General features: G+C 41.6%; 2 protein-coding genes across 2 annotated transcripts in view; one reads left to right on the forward strand and one right to left on the reverse strand.

The window, feature by feature from the left end:
* The window catches only part of LOC122542775 (BTB/POZ domain-containing protein 7-like), a 74,047-nt gene extending 56,989 nt beyond the window's left edge, over positions 1-17,058 (reverse strand). Inside the window, exons 1-2 of the mRNA XM_043680808.1 lie at positions 16,813-17,058; positions 6,345-6,536 (exon numbers count right to left, since the gene is read on the reverse strand). Of these exons, the coding sequence (XP_043536743.1) occupies positions 6,345-6,426 (82 nt within the window). The 5' untranslated portion in view covers positions 6,427-6,536; positions 16,813-17,058. The remainder of the gene's footprint in view (positions 1-6,344; positions 6,537-16,812) is intronic.
* Positions 14,305-27,237, forward strand: part of LOC122542689 — a 36,602-nt gene continuing 23,669 nt past the window's right edge. Inside the window, exons 1-2 of the mRNA XM_043680667.1 lie at positions 14,305-14,407; positions 16,831-17,080. Coding sequence (XP_043536602.1) covers positions 14,305-14,407; positions 16,831-17,080 — 353 coding nt within the window. The remainder of the gene's footprint in view (positions 14,408-16,830; positions 17,081-27,237) is intronic.

Here is a 27,237-nt window from a genome sequence, read left to right on the forward strand (position 1 = left end):
TTGCACCAACCTGTGTGAAGAAATGTTTCCCGCTTTTGCTCTTGAAGAATGTGGTTCGGGTTTCAAACCCATGTCCCAAATTATTCACGAGCAGAAAAAGTATGTCTTTAGCAAATCTTTTCATAAAGTCCTTAAAAAGTCAAATCAGGTCACTTGAGCTTCTCTATCAGGAATGACAAGCCTCTCCTTATAACCCAGCCTTAGCAACATTTGGTGAGTCAAAGGAACTCAAAAGTGAGAGCGCCTCTGTTCTATGGGATCTTTTGCATCCGAGGCAGGCATGGCCTCGGTCTAAAGTCTTAATTGAAAGAAGGGTTCCCCAATGGCAGCACTCCCTCAGTACTTCACAGAGTTGAAGTGCTGAATCCCTAAAGTGGACTTGAATCCTGATACTATGGGGTGCTGCAACAGTGCAAAGAATGGCTGTGATTTGGAAAAACACACAGAGGATTGCACAGTCCCTCAAGCCTGCTCAGCCATTTAAGAAGATCATGACCAAGCCTTGACATTAACTACATTTTCTTCCATCTGATCCCCATCTCCCCAATTCCCTCTGGAGTCCAAAACCTTACTGCACCCAGGGTTGAAAAATCCAAAGACTGAGCGCCCAGAAATCTAAAATTCACAACCCTTCAAGTGAAGAATTTTGTCTTCATTTCAGTATACAATGCCCTATTATCCTGAGACCGCACTGCTTAGTTCTAGTCTCCTCAGCCAGGAAAACACTCAATATCAATCGGGCCAAGCCTTCTTCAGAATCAATAAAATCACCTCCCACCTTGAGAAGGTATAGGCTCATCCCACACAATCTTTCCTCACAGGCCAACTCCTTGATTCCAGGGACCAATCTGGTGATCCTGTGCTGGCCTGTATCTCCTGCAAGTATATCCTCCTTTTAATATGGAGACAACAATCTCTCATGGATATTTGGATGTGTTTGCCTGATTTTTCCTCTGATTCTTTTTAGTTACCTCTTTGTAGTCCCCTAAATGACAAGCATTTCCTTCCTTAGGTATAGCAACAGATTGCAGAATGGTCCAGGTGTGGTCTCACCAAAGCTCCGTACATTGCAATTAGACTTCTTTACTCCTGTACTCAAACCCCACCCCTCCCAAAAAAAATCTCTTGCAATAGACCCCAACATACCACTTGCGCTTCCTAAACTGCTCGCTGCACTTGCAAGGTAATCTTGCCTGTTTGGAGACATACAATTAAAAAACAACATATTGGGGAGATTTAAAGGAAAGATAGAATTTCCTTTGCTTAAACTGTCATTAACTTAGAGAAAAAAAAGTCAGAACTCTCCACTGGTTCTACAAGTTCTTCCAATTTTGAGGAGCTGGAAAAAGAAGAAATCTTTATTTTGTTCCTCCCACACTGTCGTGCACCGTTTCCAATTCTGTTAAATTCATAATCAAACACATGCTGAGGTTTTTGGCGCAGGGACAAGCCTTCCATCTGCAGTTGCTATATTCAGCACTCAAGAACATTAGCTCTCATTTTCCACATGCCATTGATCAATCAGCAAGGCGCTTGCTGCCACGTCGATCACCCCTCCCCCACAACTACCACCACCCTCCTCCCCAACCCCCGCAGAGCTCCTCTTACTGAAAGACCAAGGGTGCCTCATGAGTAAGTGCTGCCAGTCATTTACTTGGGCACCAATGCAGAAACTGCAACATTTGCTTCATGAACCTTTTCCCTTGGTGATGACTGATTCTCAAACTAGTGCTCATTAGGAGAGAATTAATCAAATCAATTCTGAAAGGGGCAGTTTTAAGCTGCCCATAAGATACTAGATTAAAACTATTTAAATTCATTCCACGCAGAGCCCATGATCTCTGAAGAATTTTGCTGTGTGCAGGCAGTTCCTTTCCTAATAACCAGTACCTTTAAAATTTGAAGATGACATACTCAGCAGGTCAGACAGCATCATAACTGATGAACGGTCATCATTGACATGAAATGTTAACTCTTTCTGCAAAGGCACTGCCTGACCTGAAATTCCCATACTGCTCAGCAAGTCGGGCAGCAAATATAGATAAACAGATTTAACGTTTCCGGCCGATGATGACCTTACATCAGATCGGAAGCTTCTGGACCACGTTCAGCACCTTCTGTTTTCATTTCCACTTTCTTGCATTTGTACCCTGAAATGGTTTTCAATATTCAAGGCAGGCACAATGTTTCACGTGCAACAAAGTCAACATGATAACTTTTAGGCTACAGCGTAAACACGCAACTCAATAGGAACACTGTGTACGATCCTCACCTGCTGATAAAGACACATCTCACAGCGGTCTGAACTAAATATGAAAGCCAATTTGAGAGTTTGAAGTTCAGTGTCTAATGCACAGCACCACACACAGCATTATTTATTCCTAGTCATAAAAAAGTCACAGGCAAGACATATTCTACGGCTAAAAAACACAAACTTATGAGGCCTGAAGCCCAAAAGGAAAATTAAACATCAGAGAAAACAAAAATATACACACTCATAGTACACAAGTTGGAGCTTGCTCCAAAGCAGTAACACATCAAAAGATTAGAGAAATAGAATGAATCTCAGCAAGGAATCGCAAAGAGACCAGGTGTAATCAAGTGATTCATTCAATCCCTGAAATATTCTTTATTTATGGAGAAGTCTAATCTGTGGAAGGGCTGCTATTATTTCCAGTAAGTTCTTGTTTGCTTCAAAAACACAGCATATGGTGGACTAAGGCATCAGATTAACATGATTCAGTCTGTGCTATGAACTAAGTCAATATGGTGCATAATTGTTTTTAAAATTACCTGGTCATCCATCTTATTGTTCCATGTGTGGTGCTGTTCATGCAGAAAGGCTACTGCATTTAGCTGCACAATAAGAGTAACTCAATGTGGACAGGGCATTTATAAACAGAAGAGGTGAGGCAATTATCAATTTTAATCAACAACGATTACTGCCCAGGAAGACAAGTACTGTACACACTTTGACATTAGCTGAGGATTGAACCTCATTTTTCCTAACAAGAGTGAAATACCCTGGGAAATGTGATACACAGATTCATGCATAAAAAAACAGCCATCTGGACAAGACCAATATTGAAAAGAACTTTTTTTTTTGTAGCTCCCTTCACAACCTCATTACTTCTCAAAGTGCTTTACAATCAAAGTGATTTTGGGAGCTGTAATCACTGTTAGCATGCAGGAAACACACACAACAAGATCCCATAAACAGGCACTAAACAGAATCATAGAATCTCAACAGTGTGAAAGCAGGCCATTCAGCTAACGCGTCCACACCAGCCATCTGAAGAGCACCCCACCCAGACTCACCCCCCCTACCCCACTGCTGGATTCCCTTTGGTCAATCCACCTAGCCTGTACATTCCTGAACAATATATGGCAATTCAGCACGGCCAACCTGCACATCTTTGGAATGTGGGAGGAAAGGAGTTGAGACTGTGGCGCTGGAAAAGCACAGTAGGTCAGGCAGCATCCGAGGAGCAGGAAAATCAATGTTCTGGGCATAAGCCCTTCATTAGGAAGGAAATGTGGGAGGAAACCAGAGCACCTGGAAGAAACCCATGCAGACACAGGGAGAATATGCAAACACCACACAGATAGTCGCCCGGGGATGGCACTGAACCGGAGTCCTGGAAGGCAGCAGTGCTAACCACTGAGCCACTGTGATGCTCTTTCTAAAATAAAATATCAGGAACTAAATTTGGGATTATCCAGTCTCCGAGACATACTACCATATCACATGGTGTAGAACCGTACAGGAGGCCATACAGCTCACTGCACTTGTTCTTGCTCAAACAGTCTTTCTCCAGGAGAGAATGGGATGGGATAGAAAGATTGGAGAGGTGATAAAAATAACATTAATCACAGCACCTCTGATATGAATTGCTTGCACCATCAAGTTGCTAGCAGTTAGAATGAAGTGTCAGATTTACAAAGCTCACAGTGAAGTTAGTTGAAACTTTATTGCTGGAACAGCACAGCAGGTCAGGCAGCATCCAGGGAACAGGAGATTCGACGTTTCGGGCACAGGCCCTTCTTCTTCCTGAAGAAGGGCCTGTGCCCGAAACGTCGAATCTCCTGTTCCCTGGATGCTGCCTGACCTGCTGTGCTGTTCCAGCAATAAAGTTTCAACTTTGATCTCCAGCATCTGCAGACCTCACTTTCTCCTCACAGTGAAGTTAGTCTGATTCACAATATAAAACTACATTTTGGGACACAGCATAACTGAATTTATTGTCCATTCATCGTTACTGAAGTGGTGAGCCACCTTCTTGAGCCACTGTGGTCAAAGTACTCCAATAATACTACAGTAGTACCTACATAGAACATACAGCACAGAAACAGGTTTCTCAGCCCAACTAGTCTGTGCCCAACTGGAGTATATTTCCTCATCTAAATCTGCCATCATAAACCTCTACTGCCTGGTCCTCATAGGTTTGTCTAGCCTTCCCTGAAATGCTATAATTCTATTCAATTTAAACTATCCCTGTGGTAATGGGTTACGCATTTTAATCACTCTTAGGTAGAGAAGCTTCTTCTAAATTCCCTGTTGAATTTCTTTGTGAGCGACTTAAATTGATGGCCTTTAGTTATGGTTTTTCCCCAGAGAAAGGAACATTCTTTCAGCACTCGCTCAATCAAAATCTGTTATTTTATAGAACTTCATTAGGTTCCTTCATTTTACAAGAGAAGAACCATTCATCAAAGCATCACAACAATGACTATCAGGAAACCAGGTCATCTAAGTAGCACACCAAAACCAAACCTAAACATGCCCTCATGTGCACCTTGTAATAAAAGAAGGAAATAATGCATCATTATTGGATAGCAATCAATAATGACACGTCCTCTCCCATATTGTCAATACAACATTATCATCCCTCCGAGTAGCCCAAATGGGATTAACTATTTCATATTTAGCTGCAGTTCAATATGAAGCTCCCTCATCTTTGGGTCAGCAGGTGGTATGTTTGGCCTCACTCCAGAAAATTGAGCACTAATGGGAAAATCCTGCAATTCTGAGGTGACATATTTGGGATGATATCCTAAAGTGAAGCTCCAACAGCTATCTGAAGTTTAGGCAAGAAACCCCTCAGCACTATTGTAAAGATCAACAGGAGGTATTCTCCAGTGTCCTGTCCTATATTTACACCTCAGCCAACATGATCAAGGAATAGATTTTTTGACATTATTACAATGCTGTTCATGGGGGTTAATTGTGTATCAGTTGGATGGCATCTTTGCTACACTACAAATAATTAATAGACTTGGAAAAAAAGGTATTCTCATTGGCTGTAAAGAACTTTGGAGATGTCCTGATGCTGTGAAAGGCAGAATTTAAATGCAACTTTTTAAACAAAATACAAGAGTTAAATCTGGGATCATCCAGTCTGGAAAGTTTGTTACATTACATGACATTGAAGAATGCCAAGAAGTTCACTGTGCCCATGCCTATCCTTTCTAGAGTCTTCCCTGCTCCTTTTCACATAGCCCTGAAAACAGATCTTTTAAAAGCTTTTAAATCCAATTCCTTTTTGAAATTTACTACTTAACCTGTTCCCTCTTGGGGAGTGCCTTCCAGATCACAGCAACCTGCTGCATCACAAAAGAATTTCTCCGGGAATTTTGTCAAAATTGTTAAATCTGGATCATCTAGTTATCAATCTGCCGACGAGAGCAAACAATCTCTCCCAAGTACTCTTAACTAATTCTCTCAATTTGAACACTGCACTTATTTTATTAACCCTTGACATTCTTTGCTCTAACTCGACATTTATCAAATCTTTACCCAGTAAAAAACCAGAGAATTAGTAATAGGAACATGCACTTTGAAAAGCTGCTGTATCGGGAGTCACATCTGGACAGAAGGCCATTCAGCCCCTTGAGCCTGACTTGTTATTCAATAAGACCATTGCTCCTCTCTCTCACACAAGCAGAAGTCACACGATACCAGTTTATAGTGCAACAGGATTATTTGAAATCATAAGCTTTCGGAGCACTGTTTCTTTGTGAGGTGAAGTCCTTAAGTAGTGCTCCGAAAACTTGTGATTTGAAATAATCCTGTTGCACTATAAACTGGTATCGTGTGACTTCTGATTGTGAGAATGAGAGGAGCAATGATCTTACTGAATAACAGGTCAGGCTCAAGGGGCTGAATGGCGCTGTGCGCTGTTTCTTTGTGAGGTAAAATCCTTAAATGGTGCTCCAAAAGCTTGCGATTTCAAATAAACCTGTTGAACTATAAACTGGTGTCATGTGACTTCTGACTTTGTACACCCCAATCCAACACTTCCACATCATGGCCCCTCTCTCACAACATGAAATAAAATTCTTACCACCAACTGCATTGGAAGATTGTGTTTTCACCCCAGCTGTCGGACATGATGGATACGGGTAGGTAGAAGCATTAACACCCATTTTCTTTGTACACACATGGCAAGAATCTCATAAGATAGTCTTCTTCCACTCGGCAAGCAACTTCAGCTGTCTACTGACAGAGCACCATTACACCACATGAAGGAGAATTCCTGAGGGGGGAGAGATTTAAAAGATAGATCAGCAATTTCCTCCAAATCTACAATGGTCATACTTCGTTCTAATGAACCACGAAGTAAAATTATGAGGCCTACAGTGCTTACACCAATAGTTCATCAAATGGAGATTATTTTTGAGATGGAAATAATGTTATATTTAATATAAAGCTTAAAGCTACCATATATTCAACACCATTAATTTTTTTAAAAACTGGTCATTTCTCATGTGATATTGTGGGATCTGTGCATAAAGTGGCTCCCAGATTTCACAAGTAGAGAAGTGTACTGAATCTGTAATGACCCTCAGTTAGACCAAACTTTACAGTACAGCATTCAGTTCTCGTTGCCAAATTATAAGCTTTTCCCCCAGAGCATAAGAGGCTCAGATGACCTTAATAAGGTTTCTAAAATCGTGAGGGGCATGGATAGGATGAATAGCCAAGGCCACTTCCCTAGGGTAGGGGGAATCCAAAACTACAGGGCATAGAGTTTTAAGGGGAAAGATTTAAAAAGGACCGAGGGGTAACTTTATCATGCAGAGGACAGTGCATGTATGGAACAAGCTTCCACAGGAAATGATGGAGGCTGGTACAATTACAACACTTAAAAGGCATTGGATGGGAATATGATTAGAAAGGGTTTTGAGGGATGTGGGCAAAATGCTGGCGAACAGGGCTAGGTCTGATTTGGATCTCTAAACAGCACATATATGTTGGACCAAAGGGTCCATCTCGGTGCTGTATGACTATGATACTAGAAAAGGTGCCAATATGATTTACACAAGTGACACAAGAAATGTGTGGATATGCATACCAGGAACAGATGGATAGGCTGGGTCTCTTATTTATATTTCAAAAAGTAATGTTGAGGGATGACCTAGAGGTCTTCAAAACTCTTAAAGACTTGATAAAATGTGAGGAAGAGTCATCAAGAAATCCAATAGATAACTCAGAAGAAAATTTCTTTGCTCAAAGAATAGTGAGAATGTGGAACTTGTAACCACAGGGAGTTTTTGAAGCAATTAGTATAGATACATTGAAGAGGAAGTGATAAGGTTGAAAGAGTCAATTTAGATGTAGAATGATTGAGAAAATGCAAGTAAAGCAGAAACACTGGCAAGACTAGTTGGGCCGAATGGGCTGTCTATCCTATGAAATGTTGATCAACCTAACAGGTGATGGTATTTTAAAAACATCCAGTTCACTGGCTGCAAAGTACACAGGATTGCACTGGAATTATAAGAGGAATTGTATGAAGGAAATTGGTTTCTTTTTGCTGTTGCAATCCACGCATCCTATTTTGAAATTTTCTTTGCCAGATGTAACAAATCATTTAACTGTCCTTGTAACTTGATAATTTAAAATTAAAATAGAATGCAATTGTATTTTACATCAGTTCAGATAGATGGCTAGATTGGAGAAATTAGACCTTTTTCCTTGGAGAAATTATGGCTGAGATTTGAAAAAGGTATTCAAAGTCATGAGGTGTCTGGACAGAGCAAACAAAGAGAAATTGTTCCCACTGATGCAAGGATCAAGAGCAGGATTTAAAGTACAGTAAATGGTGAAAGAAGCAATGGAGATACGAGGGAAAGCCTGTTCACACTGCAAATTGGTAATTTATGAAATGTATTGCCCATGTATGTGAAGGTAAATTCAATCAAGGCATGCAGGAGGAAATTAGATTGTTATTTGACAAGAACAAATATGCAGGATGACAGAGGTGATGGGAATGGCATGAGATGTATTATCCATTGGGAAAATCAGGCACAGCCATGATGGTCCAGATGACACCTCCATGCTGTACCTTTTCTGTCTAGTATTTATACATTCTCCCTGGCAAATAGAAAGCAAACCATTACAAAGTAAATTCCCTAACTCTTTGCAGGGGTAATGGTGATGGGAAGCAAGATTACAGTACTGTCAACCACCTCTCAACACAAAACAAATCACTTCTAGCACTCATAGGGGTCCAGAATATGATCCACTCTTGGAATGAATGACAATCAACTGATTACAGGCCACATGAGTTCTCCCTAGTTTCCTCCTTTCATCACTGAATCTAAAAGACAATTTGAAGTTTTACATGAGCTGCCTTTCAAAAGTGTGGACGAGACCTCAAACATGAACCATATCAGTATAGTTTAGCATACTATTCTATGAAAACACCAGGGAGGATATAATTAAACATGTTCCTGCCCTCATCCTATTCATGTTTTCCAATCAAGCTTCACTGGACAGTGATCAGAAGCTCTGAGAGTGACTTTCTTCTCCTGCTTTCCAATTAAGATCAATTAGCTCATCATAGATTAGTTTGGAATACAGGTTTGGTTTGGTCCATGAAGCTCAGTATCCAAGCAAATACAGGGTTCTGCGATAACACACCTTTTGTTAATGCAAATTCGCTGAACCATGTTTGAAGAATTGGGGATGCTAATTCTAAAGCACAAACTTTTAAAACTTGTGTTGGCTGTAATACGATTACACCGCTAACACTAAGTGCTGCATCTAAAGTGCGATTTTTCTATAATGCAAGGTTGCACAAAAACACAAACATCGCGTTATATAAGAACTACCTGTAGTGCCTGTATGCCAATAACGTCTAACATTTGGAGCAAAAAAGAAGTACCTGCATTCTGTCAAATCCGTACTCCTCCTGTTATCATTAAGTAAGAGATAAAACAATAAAGGAATGGCTTCATCCATCGCTACAGCTGAGAAGCTGTATGAGATATATTAATCACAGAAAATTTCAAGATTCATTTACAATAGCAGCTCTTGACGCCAGTATTACAAAAGAGGGACAGAAACTTGAAACAGCAATAACGAATTATCCTTTTGATTTGAATATGTAAGTGTCTGCTTTAACATCTGGCTTGGCCTTGTGCCAACACAAGGTTATACTACATAATCAGTGTGCAATGAAAATGCAGTGCTCCACTTACTTGTTCCAAATTAATTACCACAACACAAAACAGAAAGCTCTCTGTAAATGTAAATCTATTATAAAAGCTTACATGGAGCACATGCTTCCTGTTGTCCTCATTTTCTGCTAGTAATTCTCCATTGTCCATTAGAATTTGCCATGTCATCTGTCACGATGTAGCTACAGGCACCAGCCTCTGAGTGGCTCTATAGGTAAATATGTGGTCTCTTGACCCTGTTCCATTACCACCTTGTACATTTTCAATTTATTAGAAACTTGAAGAAACATTCGTAAACAATTGACAAGTGTCATTTCAGTGCATAATATGACCTTTTGGTCCATCAAGTCTATATCAGCTCACTCAATCCAGTCAGTCCAATTTCTGTGCTGGAATAAGAAAACAGTGGCGTAAAACCTGATGCCATTTCAAAGTGCCCAGTATCCAAAATCAAACAACATCAGCACAATTCAATACTATACAATTTCAATAAAGGGAAACTAACTGCATGTAAAGCATTTGCAATGCTTCCACTTCAAACAATAAAAAAAAACCTAGAACTCTCATTTCTTCAAAACTAGAGCCCATGACACAAGAGGTTATCAAGCTGCATACAAGAGGTGCTGCGTTTAAAGGCCTTCTACTTGCAGAGGGAGAACTAAGTGAATTAACAGCACCTAGTAATCTTAAAATTTTTATTAACTGCAACATCAACTCAGAGAGGAGCAAATGAAAGCAAATCAGTGAGAGCACTACCCAATAATAAATCACTTTACATACCAACATTACCCTGGCAGATAGCCAGTCTGCTGTCACTGCCAGCTAACAAATACAATCCAAAACAGAAAAAAGTCATTTGCTCATATTCAACTACATACATCAGACACCGCGCGACTGTTACATTGGGTGCACACCCTATTCTTTAAAAAGTGAACTTGGAAAACAAAAACATTGAATGCTCTCAGATGGCTGTGTCAGAGTGTCCCCACTTTTAGCGGCAGACAAATCCTCACCTTCACTTCACCAGCTTCTGATAATGAACTTTGTGACATAGCTGATTTTGGGAAGGATAAAATTCATCATTAATTGTGTGAAGCAATTGAAACAAAATGCAAATCTATGCATTTCACTTTTAGTTGAACAGGGCACAGTGACTACACCAATCTATGAATCACAGGACCAACAACCTTTCAATGACAGCATCACTCCAGCCTGACAAAGATTTTAATCTGCGCAGCTGACAAATATTTACGGCAACAGCACACATGATTTAGAAGAGATAGTAGGGCACATTACCGAAAAGCATGAGAGATTCTACAGCAAGTAATAGGAAGCAATTTAATTTCAGGGCAATCGATAAATCCAGCTTCTCCTGTTTTATGATGTCATCTGTTTTGCAATATCATCTGAAACCCTTTGATTAAACTGCTGTCGTAGCACTGACTACTGACCATCTATAATGCTGTAGAAAGGGGGAGGGGGTCAGCAGTCTAGACAGTCTGGCTCAGCCATCGATCTTTCTGACATTTTGGATTCAAACCTGCAATTATGAAATTTTTATTTAAATAAAAACCAAGAACTTAAAGGTTGTAGTTTGTTTCTAGTACAAAGCACACTCTATCATTAAAGTTTGTCATGTAAAGAAGATGCTGTGTCTTATCCTGGTAACAATTCAAGCAGTGCCACTGTAGCCCCAGTAGAAAGTTGAAGGTTCAAGTTCCACTCTGTTGACACAAACATAAAATTCACTGAGTGAGGACTGTACTGCTGGAAATGTCATCTTTCAGATATGACTTAAACCAAAGCCCCATCTGTCATCAAAGCGGATAGACAAGATCCAATGGCGCTATTTCAAAGAAGATTGGGGAGTATTCTCCAGAGTTCTGGCTGACATATATCACTCAATCATCACTGAAATGAATATTAGGTCACTATCAGATGGCTGTCTGTGGGAGCTTACTTTGCACAAATTGACTGTTGTGGTTCCTAACTTAAGGGTTAACCACATATCCCTACCCACAAATTGTTTTGAGCCACCCAGGGATCTTTAAATACATTATCTAAGTACAGATTATTTAAAAATATACAACACTCATCTTAAAGGAAAAGTAATTCACTCTGCTTGTCTCTAGCCTTAGCAAAATGATAAACATGTGCCATTCACCATAATGAACCAGGGAAAGCAGCAACCCTGTAGACTGTATTGATAATGTTTACATTGCAGGCATAGTTGTATCCAATTGCATGCACAGCAGACACTTCATTGGAAAGTGAAGCATATTTTTGATTTGAATTGAAGTTACATTACAATAACTGGATGAGGCATGATACAACATCTATGACAACAATGCATATAAAGACTCTCTTGAACTCAGCTTAATTCTGACTCTTGGCATGGCGTGGCCTCAGCATGGACTTCTGGTTTCACAGTGATTCCTTGAAGTGCAGCCCCACCATGGCTAAGCACTTAAGACTAATGTTTGTACTTCAGGTTTATGTAGAAAATAAAGCGATGAAGGCTTGCAATGTGTAACTTTTAACGTTACTTCACATGTTTCTACATTATACTAGAATTAAGGCAATATTTAACTTTTAACTTTGGTCTTTCTTTTTACCTTGTTCTTAAGATTCTGCACCTACAATGATGCCTTGTATGGTGACATTATACACTTTTTGTTGTACCCCGTACTTTTGTACTTGAGTACACGTTACAATAAAATCAAAATCGATGGGATACAAGTCTCATCTGTTTGCAGCTTCAATGTGTCACGATTTGGAGGTTCTGGTGTTAGACTGGGGTGTACAAAGTTAAAAATCACAACACCAGGTAATAGTCCAACAAGTTTATTTGGAAGCTTGTGAATATATAATGTCATACCATTACTGCACAGCATCAAAGCTGTGTAACTTTATCATTCAATTTTTCCAACTTCCCAAAGACTTGCAAATTGAAAGCTGCTGTCACTTAGCCTTTATTTTGTAAGGATTCTCACTTCTTTTATTCAGGCTGCCATGCACTCTGAACCCTGGCCTTTCACATTGCATGTTAAATTTAACAAAAACTGATCGACCAGCTAAAATAGCAAAACATCAATCTATTTAAACAAAAACTTTAAAATTCTTTGCAGTTTTTCACTCCATGCTCCAGAAAAACAAGTCTTAATGTCACTAACTCTGCTGGTTGCTCCATAAATGAGCTTAGTCAGTCTCAAACCAGTTGATTACAACACAAATTGGCAGCCTGTTCTGTGACACTATGGCTGGTGTGGGAAACTTTACATTTGTACTGTAGCAGATGCGCCTCAAGATTAATGTTACAGCACAATTCTAAAGGAGAATGGTGGATACTTTACGCTTCATCTAACATTGATGCGCATAAACCTGACATGATGAAAAAAGTGCATTCCCCACAAGGGGAGGCAATGGCATTGTGGTATTATCGCTGGGCTGTTAATTCAGAGACCCAGATAATGTTCTGGGGACCTGGATACAAATTCCGCCATGGCAGATGGTGAGATTTGAATTCAATGAAAGAAAAATCTGGAATTAAGAGTCTAACAATGACCATGAATCCATTGACGATTGTTGAAAAAACCCATCTGGTTTCCTTCCCTAAACGTCATTTCACTAATGTCCTTTAGGGAAGGAAACTGCCATCCACACTTGATCTGGATTACAGGTGACTCCAGACCCACAACAATGTGGTTGACTCTTAACTGCCCTCTGAGCAGTAAGTACTGCCTATCCTGCGATGCCCTCCTCCCATGACTGAATAAAGTAAAAAAAAAACTGAAGTCCATGCAGGCAAGGTGGCAGGGGATGAGGCATGTACAGCCTAGAACAAGTGCAAGTAGTTCCTCCTTGACTTCATTCAAAATGCAAGACCCCTTAAGCTGTATCCCATCCCCCCCACCCCCAAATTCTAGATTGACCCACATGGAGTAACATTCAGCATTCAACATCAAGCCTATTCAAAATTTTGTGTTCAATAAGTTCCTATTAATTCTTCTAAATTCAAATAAGAACAGGTCTAAATTGCTCAAACTTTATTCATCCCAGAAATCAGCCTAGTGCACCTCCTCTGAGCAACTTCCAGCACAAGTATGTCCCTCTGATTGAAACAGAAACAATTTACATTAAATCCTGCAACATGATATTCCTGAAAAGCTTCCAATTATTATTCCCAGTCGATCACAAGAGCGAAATATTGGTGGCGGCTGATGCTTATGGAGGTGGCAAATTGAATACAAACAAGTAGTATTAAAACGTACTGGTTCAGGAGTGATGCTCCCCCAGTTTATTGGCAAACTTACTTAGCAAACTAGTATCTAGACATTATGGGAAAACCATACTTAAGCCAAAATGATTTATCACTGTACCTCATCACATATTCAATTCATAACCTCAAATTGCTCCCATCGCTCCCAGTAATAATACATCTGTAAATAGCAATACTTTACAGCTAAAAGAATTATAGGAGGCGATCAAGCCTCTGGAGCCTACTTCACAATCCAGTTAATCATGGTTGTCTGAGTTCTGTAAGGGACAATTAGATCAAACTGCTCAAAACATTACAGGGTATTTATGGTGTAACTAGGGAATATCTATTGCTGCTGGTTCAACAGCCTAGGACCAGGAGTATAGTTTTTAAAATACAGTCAGACTCTTCAGGAGTAAAATTAGGAAACACATCCATGCAAAAAGGTTTGGAACAGTATTCCATAGAAAGGGAGTTAGTGCTGAGTTTAAACTGGAGATTGAGATGTTTGCTATCCGGAGATATAGAGAAACATGGGGCAAAGGCTGGCAGATGGAGTTAGGTCACATACCAACTACGAAATGGCATTAACAGGCTCTGGGATTAAATGGACCGCTCCTCCTAATCAAACTACTACAGCAAAGGAGGCAGCCATTTGGTCCATTATGTTCATGCCAGCTCCCTGTAGAGAAATCCAGCCAGTCCCATTTGCCTCGCAGCTCCCACAAACCGACAAGTTTTTTTCCCTCAAATATTTATTCAAATTCCTTTTGAAATTGTTCATAGTCTCTGTTTCCACCCTCATTTCCTTGTGGGCAGCAAACTCCATGTCTTTAGTACTCATTGTGTAAAAAAGTTCTTCCTCATTCCCCCAAATATCTCTTGCCCAAAACCTCAATACTACATCCCCTCATCTCTGTAACAAAACCAATGGGAAGAATTTCTCAATCTGCGTTATCCAATCGGTTACTAGATCTCCAGTCCACTTCCTTTCCTCCATGGAGGATGAACTCACTAAAAGCCTTCAGCCCAGGAACCATTCTGGTAAATGTCCACCCTACCTTCTTAATACAAACATTTGTGCAGACAAAATAATGGGAGGTGACTTACTGCAGTATGACTGCTATCCTTTAATATCCTTTGGTCTCAAAAAGGAAAAAGGAGCTCCAGATTTAATCAATTCAAACTCAGATGAATGATAATACTCAAGTCTTCCATTGTAATTCATTTTTGCACAGCTCCAAATATTCCCTATGGATACAACTCAAGATTGTGAGGATAAAATCTTTAAACTATACGTTTAGTTGGTTTCCCACACAGTTGTATAGGAACACAGAAAATTGTCAAATCACTTATGTTTGATTGAAAATGGGGCAGCAACATAATCATATCATGAGATGCATTTTGTTACAATTAAAGCGTCAAGAGTATATGTGTGTGTGTGTATGTATGGCGGAGGATTTCAGGCTCTTTTTACAGGATTCGATAGTGAAGTTTCATATTAATAACACTACAATAAAAATCAATTATTTTGCTCCGTTAGGTAGGTATTCAGGACTTCAGATAATTAGGAATGAAGGTGTATTATGGTCCCAACTCAGAACAAATAAAAATAATAATCCAATAAAGAAACTTGCAAATTCTACAAACATGTCTGAGCAAAGAGCATGGAACTGAGGCTAATTTAAAGAGCCAGTAGGGGCACAATGGGCCAAATGGCCTCCTTTGGCATGATATGAATGCACTGGGGATATTACCTCGTGTGTGCACAATTCTCTTTCTAAAGCTTCCACTACACTATCAAGCAACCCCCTCCCCCCCCCAGACAATAACATGCTGATAGCACCAATTCTGGCTTCTCTGTTTTTAATCGCTTCATCAATGGTGGCTGAGCATTCAGCTGTAACAGCCTGAGTTCCAGAACAGCTTCCTAAAAAACTGCTGTCTCTCTGCACTTTTCTAAGTTGTTCCTTAACACCCATCTCTAAATAAGTTTTTAGTGACCTACTTTAACACCTTCTGGTGTCAAACATAAGCCAGAAACCCTATTGCACTTTAGGTTGTATCATACTAAAAGGTGCTACATCGATGTCAGTGGTTCCAATTTTAATAAACAGTCACATCATGCCCCTCTCCTCTTTTGCAACCATCTTAAATCAGTAATAAGAACAATCAATCAGCAGACTTAGCAGCATCAGTGGAAATAGAAAGAGAGAGAATCAGAATTAACATATGAGGGTGAGGCCCTTTTGTCACCTTCTATTGCTTTCAGTGGATCTTGCCAGACATGAACAATGTTGTAAGCATTTTCTGTTTTTAGTTCTGCAGTATTGCGTGAAATCCTTTTAAGTCCTTGCAGAGGACAGGACTGGACTGGTCCCAACTTTGACCATAATGATCCTCACCTGGTAGTAGGGGTTTGGAATGCAAGATGTGAAAAAAAACACAAGAAAGTTCAGTGAGTGAAGTACCATTTGATGGCAACCTTGAACCTATCTTGGAATTATGAGTGAATGTAAAACAGAGAAAGAAAAAAAGCACAAGAAAGTTCAAAGAGTGCAGTGCAGACCTTGAATCTATCTGGGAACTGTGTGAATGTAAAATGGGATGGGAAAGAAGCAAAAGAAAGTTGAGTGAGTGATGATAACCTTGAGGCGGGCTTGGAGCAGGCTGCCTGGTGTTTACATACAAACACATACCAGGGCTGGCAATCAAAAATGGGGTTCCGCCTCCACTTCACAGTTATTGGCTGACAGCCTGCCATCCACCCGCTCCCATTGGCCCGGACGCCTGTCAATCAGCAGCCTGGCTGCATTTCCGGCCCCAGGGACGGTGGGACGGCCTCCTTCTCTCTACCCCCACCCCCCCCCCCCCCTCCGTGAGTCCAGCTCCATATTCACAACTTTTCGCCGGCGGAACAAAAAACGAAAAAAAGAGACGAACATCCACCGGCACGGCTTGCGTCGGGGATTTTGTAGGAGAAAAAAGGCGTTGAAACATCAGAAAACAAAACTCCAAACCGTCGGGACCCCTCGGTCTTCACACCTTCCGCCGCCATCGCCCCCCGGTTAATATTCTTTATGTTTTACCTGATTTTTAAACTCCAGCGTCGCTAGCTACCCTCTCCCCTGCCGCCGAATTCTTCAAGGAGGGGGAGGAGAAGGTTTTAATCGAAAAGATTTATTCCGAATCGCCTCAGCCACTCGCTCGCGCTCTCTGTCTGCGTCTCGCGACGACTGGCGCCTGGACAGGAAGTCAGCTCGGTGATGGACGTGAGCCCTCGACCAATTGGAAGGAAGGGGGCGGGCTCTCTAACCCCAGGACAGCTGACAACAACTACCTGCATTGCCATAGCTTGTAAGTGCATTTAGTGTCATAGATATGTGCAGTCATGAGAAGATCTTTGTCTGTTTATCCCTATCCTTTGCTCCCTCATGATTTTATAAACCTCTGTAAGGGTCCTCCCCTCAGCCTCTGACGCTCCAAGGAAAACAGCCCTAGCCTCTCCCTCTACCTCCAACCCTGGCGATACCCTTGTCAACCTTTTCTGATCCCTTTCAAGTTTCACAACATTCTTCCTATAGCAGGGAGAGCAAAATTGCACATAATAGTCCAAAAGTGAGGACTGCAGATGCTGGAGAATCAGGGTCTAAAAGTGAGGTGCTGGAAAAGTTCAATAGGTCAGGCAGCATCCGAGGAGCAGGAGAGTCAATGTTTCGGGCACATGCCCTTTCTCAGGAAGGATTTACGCCCGAAACATCAACTGTCCTGCTCCTCAGATGCTGGCTGACCTGCTGTGCTTTTTCAGCGCCACACTCTTATTCCAAAAGTGGCCTAACCAATATCATAGAGAAGTACAGCACGGAAACAGACCCTTTGGTCCAACCAGATATCCTAAACTAATTTAGTCCCATTTGTCAGAACTTGAGCCGCATCCCTCTAAATCCTTCATAATCATTTAGGAGAAAGTGGGAGGATGTAGTTGAGAAACTTATCAGCCATGATTGAATGGTGGAGTAGACTCAGTGGACTGAACGGCCTAATTTCTGCTCCTGTGTCTATTGGTCTCCCCAGTTGCTTGGGGAGCAGTGAACTCCCGGAGGGGGAAGAGTGTTGTGACACGGTGGTAGTCGTATGGCATAGAAACAGGCCCTTCAGTTTACCATCACGACGCTGACCGACAACCATATTGCTGTGAGTGTGGAGTCACATACAGGCAGTTTCCTTCTCTAAAGGGCATTTGTGAACCAGCGAGGATTTTCCAAAAATCGACAATGGATTCATGGTCATCATTAGACGCTTTTTAAAACATTCAAATTTCACCATCTACCGTAGCAGGATTCAAACCCAGGTCCCCAGAACAGTACCTAGGTCTCTGGAATAACAGTCCAGCAATAATGCCACTAGGCCATTGCCTCCCCCTGTGAACATTAAATCGTGATGGAGAGAAGGTGGAGTCCTCCACCATTGTCACTTACAGTCCCAGAAAGCCTGCTGATTGATTGCAACCATCTTAAATCAGTAATAAGAACAAAGAGGAGAGGGACATGATGTGACAGTTCATTAAAATTGGAACCACTTGCATTGATGTGGCACCTTTTAGCATGATACAACCTAATGTGCAATAGGGTTTCTGGTTTACATTTGACACCAGAAGGTGTTAAAGCAGGTCACTAAAAGCTTACTTAGAGGTGTGTGTTAAGGAATAACTTAGAGTAGTGTAGAGAGACAGCAGTTTTTTGGGAAGCTGTTCTGGAGCTCAGGGTGTTACAGCTGAATGCTAAGCCACCATTGATGGAGCAATTAAAAGCAGAGAAGCCAGAATTGGTACTGTCTGGGGGGGTGTTGCTTGATAGTGTGGTGGAAGCTTTAGAAAGAGAAGTGTGCACACACTTGAGGTAAAATCCCCAGTGCATTCATATCATGCCAAAAGAGGCCATTTGGCCCATCGTGCCTCAACTGGCTCTTTAAATCAGCCTCAGTTCCATACTCTTTGCTCAGACATGTTTGTAGATGTCAGGGAACTATAGACTAGTGAGCTTGACATCAGTAGTGGGCAATTTGTTGGAGGGAATCCTGAGGAACAGCATTTACACGTGTTTGCAAAGGCAAGGCCTGATGTCAGCATGGCTTTGTGTGTGGGAAATCATGTCTCATGAACTTGATTGAGTTTTTTGAAGAAATAACAAAGAGGATTGATGAGAGCAGAGCAGTGGACGTAATGTATATTGACTTCAGTAAAGCATTCAACAGGGTTCCTCTTAGAACGCTGGTTAGCAAGATTAGATCTCATGGAATACAGGGAGGACTAGCCATTTGGATACAGAACTGTTTCGAAGGTAGAACACAGAGCATAGTGGTGGAGGGTTGCTTTTCAGACTGGAGGCCTGTGACCAGTGGAGTGTCACAAGTATTGGTGCTGGATCTACTACTTTTTGTCATTTTATATAAATGATTTGGATGTGAACATTGAGGTACAGTTAGTAAGTTTGCAGATTATACCAAAATTGGAGGTGTAGTGGGCAGCGAAGAAGATTACCTCAGAGTACAATGGGATCTTGATCAAAAGGGCCAATAGGCTAAGGAGTGACTGATGGAGTTTAATTTAGATAAACGTGAAGTGCTGCATTTTTGAAAAGTAAATCAGAGAAGGTCTTATACACTTAATGGGGAGTGATGCTGAACGAAGAGACCTTGGAGTGCAGGTTCATAGTTCCTTGAAAGGATAGTCACAGGTAGATAGGATAGTAAATAAGGCGTTTGGTATGCTTTCCTTTATTGGTCAGAGCATGGAGTATAGGAGTTGGGAGGTCATGTTGCAGCTGTACAGGACATTGGTTAGGCCATTTTTGGAATATTGCATGTAATTCTGGTCTCCATCCTATTGGAAGGATGCTGTGAAACCTGAAAGAGTTCAGAAAAGACTTACAAGGATGTTGGCAGTGTTGGAGAATTTGAGCTATAGGGCGAGAATGAATAGGCTGGGACTGTTTTCCCTACAGCAACAGAGGCTTAGGGGAGACCTTAGAGGTTTATAAAATCATGAGGGGCATGGATAGGGTAAATAGACAAGGTCTTTTCCCTGGGGCGGACAGTCCAGAACCAGAGGGCATAGGTTTAGGGTGAGATAGAAGAGACCTAAGGGGCAACCTTTTGACGCAGAATGTGGTACCTGTATGGAATGAGTGCCAGAGGAAGTGGTGGAGGCTGGTACAATTGCAACATTTAAAAGGCATCTGGATGGGTATATGAATAGGAAGGGTTTGGAGAGATATGGGCCGGGTGCTAGCAGGTGGGACTAGATTAGGTTACAATATCTGGATGGCATGAATAAGTTGGACCGAACGGTCTGTGTCTGTGCTGTATATCTCTATGACTCTACAAGTCAGTGTTCCAGGTGTAACCCTTCTTCAGGTTATACCTGCAACGTTGACTTCTCCACCTCCTGATGCTGCCTGGCTTGCTGTGTTCTTCCAGCTTCCTGCATTCTTCCAGCTTCCTGCTTGTCTACCTTGGATTCCAGCATCTGCAGATTTTTTTGTCTCTCTCTCTGAGTTTCTTCAGCACTTTGTTTTTATTCTACCTTAGTTACTTCTTATTTTCATTCTAATAATTGTCTAAAATTGTCAGAAATTATGGCTAATTGTTTCATTTGTATTGTCATCACAATTTGGCACCTTCTGACATGATGAGTTTTCAATAAATCAATTCTTAATGGACAGTTACAAAAGAGCTGAACTCCAGAGATGAGGTGAGAGTGACTTCCCCGACATCAAGGCTGCACTTGATTGAATGTTGCATCTACGAACTCTAGCAAAGCTGGAGTCAATGAGACTCAGATGGAATCTTCTTCAGAAAGAAGATTCAAAACATCAATTTTATTTCTTTCTCCACAAATGCTGCTAGACCTGCTGAGTTTCTCCAGCATTTGTTTCAGATTTCGGGCATCCGCAGTGTTTTGCTTTTATTTTAACTCAACCTAAGATTTCCACTGTCTCTCCTAAGATGACTGGGCGTCAAATCCAGCTTGATAAGTCCATGATATCCAGTCTGGTAAAAATAAAGGTAAAGTCGTCATCGTCCCAGAGGACCAAAGGGCTGCTCTCTCACTCGGCATCAATCACTCACTAACAAGTAGGAAATTCCATGTCAGTGGTCCTGGGATCTAATGGGTCCTTGTGTGGTTGATGAGCTCAATCCTCGAGCCACATTTCCAACCACCCATTTGGCAGGCGTTTCCAGGAGGTGGAATTAGTCCTTGGCCTCCAGATTGCTAATGGATGTTCTCAAAGAATTATGTCCCTTCGTGCAAGAGATTCCTCCAAGCTGGAATGTGGGTTTTAGAATCCCTACAGTGTGAAAACAGGCCCTTTGGTCCAAGTCCACATTGACCCTCCAAAGAGTAACCTACCCAGACCCATTCCCCTACATCTACCCCGGACTAATACATCTAACCTACACATCCTGAACACTAATCTGCACATCTTTAGATTGTAGGAGGAAACCGGAGGAAACCCATGCAGACACGGGGAGAATATGCAAACCCCACACAGACAGGTGCCCAAGGTGAGAATTGAACCCAGGTCCCTGGCACTGTGAGGCAACAGTGCTAACTACTGAGCCACCGTGCTGCCCCAAGCATTGACATCTATGTTGCATTTCTTGAGGGAAGCCTTCAGTGAGTCTTTGAAATGTGAACATAGGAGGCATGGTTAGTTGGTTTGCAGATGATACCAAAATTGGTGATGTAGTGAACAGCGAAGAAGATTACCTCAGAGTACAAAGGGGACCTTGATCAGATGAGCGAATGGGCCAAGGAGTGGCAGATGGAGTTTAATCTAGATAAATGTGAGGTTCTGCATTTTGGTAAGGCCAATCAGGGCAGGGATTATATACTTAATAATAAAGTCCTGAGGACTGTTGCTGAACAAAGAGATGTTAGGTGCAGTTCATAGTTCCCTGAAAGTGGAGTTGCAGGTAGAAAGGATAGTGAAGAAGGTGTTTGGTATGTTTGACTTTATTGATCAATGCATTGAGAGGTCATGTTGCAGCTGTACAGGACATTGGTTATGTCACGTTTGGAATACTGCATTCAATTCTGGTCTCCCTGCTATAGAAAGAATGTTGTGAAACTTGAAATGGTTCAAAAAGATCTGTAAGGATGTTGCCAGGACTGGAGGATTGAGCTGTAGGGAGAGGCTGAATAGACGGGGGCTGTTTTCCCTGGAGCATCGAAAGTTGAGCGGTGACCTTATAGAGCTTTAAAAAATCCTGAGGAGCATGGACAGAGTGAATAGTCAAGGTCTACTCCCTAATGTCAGGGAGTCCAAAAACTAGTGGGCATGGGTCTAAAGTGAGAGGGGAAAGATTTAAAAGGGATCTAAGAGACAACTTTTTCACAAATAGGATGGTGCCTGTACGGAATGAGCTGCCATAGGAAGTGGTGGAGGCTCGTACATAACAACATTTAAAATGGTTACATGAATAGGAAGGGTTTACATGACAAATAGAATGAGATGAATTTATGATACCTGGACGAAAGGTCTGTTTCCGTGCTGTACATCTCTATGACTCCTAATGCTTTCTTTGTCCTCATCTCATTCAAGTGCCTTGCAATGGACTGCCAACTTGCTACCGTGGAGTGGCTTACGTGACTTGCTGAGCCCAAGAGTGATACCAGCAGGAGTTCTCAACTCCTGTCAGGACCACCCATGACAGGAAGGTCTCTCATTAGTGAGAAATGCCTGGTGGTGAGTTGAAATTGAGGGCAGAAGTTGAGAAGGTTGTCAGGCTAGTTACCTCAGCCAGTGTGGGAAATTGAACCCATGGTGTTGCTGAATTGCAACTTAGTCATCCGGGCAACTGAGCCAATTGCCATCGGCCTCCAATCTGTAAAACAATCCCCCACCACTACGCTCTGTGTTCTACCTTGGAGCCAGTTCTGTATCCAAATGGCTAGTTCTCCCTGTATTCCAGATCCAAGATCTATTCTTGCTAACCAGTGCCCTATGAGATACCTTGTTGAACGCCTTACTGAAGTCAATATACATTATGTCCACCGCTCTGCCCTCATCAATCCTTTTTGTTACTTCAAAAAAACTCAATCAAGTTCATGAGACATGATTTCCCACGCACAAAGCCATGCTAACATCAGTCCTTGCCTTTGCTGTAAATGCTGTCCCTCAGGATTCTCTCCAACAGCCTGCCCACTACTGATGTCAGGCTCACTGGTTTATAGTTCCCTGGCTTGTCTTTACCACCTTTCTTAAGTTGTGGCACCATGTTAGCCAATTTCCAGTCTTCTGGTACCTCACCTGTGATTATCGATGATACAAATCTCAGCAAGGGGCCCAGCAATCACTTCCCTAGCTTCCCACAGAGTTCTAGAGTACATGGGTGGCATGGTGGCTCAGTGGTTAGCACTGCTGCCTCACAGCACCAGGGACCTGAGTTCGATTCCACCCTCTGGCGACTGTCTGCGTGAAGTTTGGGCATTCTCCCTGTGTCTGTGTGGGTTTCCTATGCGTGCTCTGGTTTCCTCCCACAGTCCAAAGATGTGCAGGTTAGGTGAGTTGGCTATGCTAAAATGTCCATAGCGTTCAGATTAGTGAAGTTTAGGTGTGTTAGTTGCGGGTAAATATAGAATGGGGGAATGGTTCTGGGTGGGTTCATCTTTGGAGTATTGATGTGGGCTTGTTGGGCCGAAGGGCCTGTTTCCACACTGTAGGGAATCTGTAATACCTGATCAGGTCCTGGAGATTTATCCACTTTTATGTGTTTCAAGACATCCAGCACCACCTCCTCTGTAATATGCACATTTTTCAAGGTGCCACCATCTATTTCCCCACGTTTTATATCTTCCATGTCCTTTTCCACGCTGATTCTTCACCTCCTGGAGAAACTCAGAGGTCACGCTGCATCTGTGGAGAGAGAAACAAAATAATTGTTTGAAATCAAATATGACTTCTTCAGAACCCAAAGTTTAGAGGTGGTGGAAGATCAATTCACACATTCAAGAGTGGTTGGGTGATTATCTGGATGGGAAGATGTTAAGATAATGGGGAAGGAAAGTGTCACGATAGTGGGAGAGAAGGCATGAGTGTGACACCAGGAGTGCTGGCACGTACGCTGAATAGGCAAAAGTGAGGACTGCAGATGCTGGAGATTAGAGCCGAGAGAGTGTGGTACTGGAAAAGCACAGCCAGTCAGGCAGCATCCGAGGAGCAGGAGAGTCGACGTTTTGGGCAAAAGCCCTTCATCAGGATGCTGTTATGCTGAATGTCCTACAGTGAAAGATGCTACATAAATGCATGTATTTGTTTTTTCTTTGTTTGAAGCAACACCAAATAGCCTTTTCAAAACAAAATTGCAATGGTGGGGGGGGAAATCTGCACATTTGTTTTAGTTCTTTCCTCCACCAATACTGCCATCTGGTGGACTCATGGGGAACAAGTCAATATCGCCAGAGGCAACCTGAAGCATTTATCCTGCCCAATTATATACTATAGTGAAACGCACTCGAGAGTCCAATTCCCCCCTAACATGCTGGGAAGAGAAACTGTAATACTCCTATTGTTTCAAATCCATCCTGTTATCTTGGACAGCCTGTCGCTTGATGAGGTATCAAAGTTTGATTATTAGACCTCAGCTCATCGGAATGTCTACTAGGCAGTTTTTAAAAAATTGACTCCAAGGATTAAAAAGGAGAGATTAAAGAAAACAAGGGTTGTATTTCTTGGATTTGGGAAGGATGGGGGCAATTTTATCAAGGTACCCCAGATACTAAGGGGAAATGATATAGAGAAAGATATAGAGAAGGTATTTTCACTGCTTGGAGAATGTCTCGCTCTCTGGCACTCTCTTGAGATGGGGCTATAAGATGAAAGAGCTGAAGTAGGCCATTCAGTCCATCAATTCTGCTCTGCCATTCAGTGTGATCTGATCATCTTAAGCTCCACTTTCTTGCCTTTTCCTCATTCCCTTACTGATTAAAAATCTTGATTTGGAGATGCAGGTGTTGGACTGGGGTGTACAAAGTTAAAAATCACACAACACCAGTTATAGTCCAACAGGTTTAATTGGAAGCACTAGCTTTTTGGAGTACACAACCACCTGATGAAGGAGCAGCGCACCGAAAGCTAGTACTTCCAAATAAACCTGTTGGACTATAACTGGTGTTGTGTGATTTTTAACTTTGATTAAAAATCTGTCATTCTCAGCCTGGATGTACTTAACAACTCATCCTCTACAACTGTCTGCAGGAAGCAGTTCCACAGATTCACTACCCTCTGAGAGAAAAAACAATCCTCTTCTCTGACTTTACTGGCTGACCCCTAACTCTGGTACAAGACTCTCATACAAGGGGAAGCAAACTTTCTGCATCTACTCTGTCAAACCCTCTAAGAATCTTCGCGGGTCTGAACAGTTCTGAAGAAAGGTCACTGGACCCAAAACATTAACTCTGCTCTCTTTCCACAGAGGGAGAAAGTGAGGACTGCAGATGCTGGAGACCCAGAGTTGAAAAGTGTGGTGCTGGAAAAGCACAGCAGGCCAGGCAGCATCCGAGGAGCAGCAGAATGATGCCCGAAAAGTCAATTCTCCTGCTCCTTAAATGCTGCCTGGCCTGCTGCGCTTTTCCAGCTCCACACTTTTCAACTCTCTTTCCACAGATGCTGCCAGGCCTGCTGAGATTCTCCAGCAATTTCTGCTTTTGTTTCAGATTTCTGGTATCTGCAATATTTGTTTTATTTAAAACTCTAAGAATTTTGTATCTATCAATAAATACGTTTGTCATGGAGCCCAAGGTAAGAATGTGGACAGTTTTAACATGGTTCCTTTGAGTAGTGGAGTTGAGAAGTCATGTTAGGGTTGTACAGGAGATTGGTGAGGCCTCTTCTGCAATACTGTGACCTGTTCTGGTTGCCCAGTTATAGGAAGGATATTATTAACTTGGAGAGCGTTCAAAGGAGATTTACCAGGATGTTGAGTTATAAAGAAAGGCTGGTTGGGCTGGAACATTTTTCACTGGAGCATAGGAGGTTGAGAGGCAACTTTATAGAACACTCACAAATACACCCCCTCACAGATATATGACACTCTACACTCACATACACACACATATACACTCTCTCTCACACTCACAACCCCCCAACCCAGACAGACATGTGCGACACACACACACACACACAGACCCACATGCACACATATATGTTTGTGGGGTGAATTTGTACTTGCAGAGTTACATTGTACTTTGCTGAAAAACTGCATGAATTTATGTAAGACTCTGTTATCTCACTTTTTACATTAGAATCAGTCTAAACGTTATGGCACAGATAGAGAACACAGGGTGCTAACACCTTCAACCTATTGTCTAGCTAACACCAATTGTTACAGTTAACCTGAGAACGCAACTTTTTAAAAAAAAAGTTTTGTGATTTACATGAAAGAAGTGAAACTATCATGGTATTCGAACAGATGAAAGACTCCACAAATTATCAAGGTATTTTTCAATGTATAATTTCAGTTACATCACACTGTAAACTTTTGCTATAAATTCTGTGTTTTACAATTGTGTCCTCCACAACCACCTGGCAAAGGAGCAGTGCTCCGAAAGCTAGTGCTTCCAATTAAACCTGTTGAACTATAACCTGGTGTTGTGTGATTTTTAACTTTATAGAAGTTTATAAAATCAGTAGGGTATAGATACGATTAATAGTAGGTGCCTTTTTTCTAGGATGAGGGACTTCAAGACCGAGGGCACATTTTGAAGATGAAAGAAGAGACTTAAAACAGACATGAGGGACAAATCTTTTACAAGAGGTTGTTTCACATGTGGGAACGAACTTCCAGAGGAAGTGATGGGTACGGGTACAGTTACAAAATTTAAAAGACATTTGGATAAGTACCGTATATACTTGTGTAAAAGCCGATCTCATATAAAAGTTGACTCCTTACTTTTGGCCAAACAATCTTGTATTTTCCATGTATCTCATGTAAAAGTCAACCCTACTATATCACATTATAAATCTCTTACAAAGGAAACTGTATGTTCTCATTAACTCACTTAAACGAAATCACATTTATTCATTCATGACTCTACTTAGCCCACTTGGTTTACTACAGCACATGTTGATTCATTCATTCATTCAGACCGGAACTCAATCTATCGATACTTATTGCACTTTGTTCACTATACATCCAAAAGTTAACATCTTTAAAAAGATTGCTCACTGAGCTGGAAGGTTTGCTTTCAGACGTTTCGTCACCATACTAGGTAACATCAACAGCGAGCCTCCGGTGAAGCACTGATGTTAGTGATCCGCTTTCTATTTATGCGTGTCTCTGTTTGGTTTGTCCTAGGATGGCTGTGAGAAAAAAAATACAGTGACACACATGAGAATTCCTAGAAGCATAGCATTCCAGCCAGAACTCTATCAACTAACACATTGACTTGGAGGACCCTATTTACCATCCTCTAAGGAAATGACATCGCCACAGGAAATGGCGTCACCAAC

This window comes from Chiloscyllium plagiosum, chromosome 41 (assembly GCF_004010195.1).
Source record: "Chiloscyllium plagiosum isolate BGI_BamShark_2017 chromosome 41, ASM401019v2, whole genome shotgun sequence".
NCBI classification, from domain to species: domain Eukaryota; kingdom Metazoa; phylum Chordata; class Chondrichthyes; order Orectolobiformes; family Hemiscylliidae; genus Chiloscyllium; species Chiloscyllium plagiosum.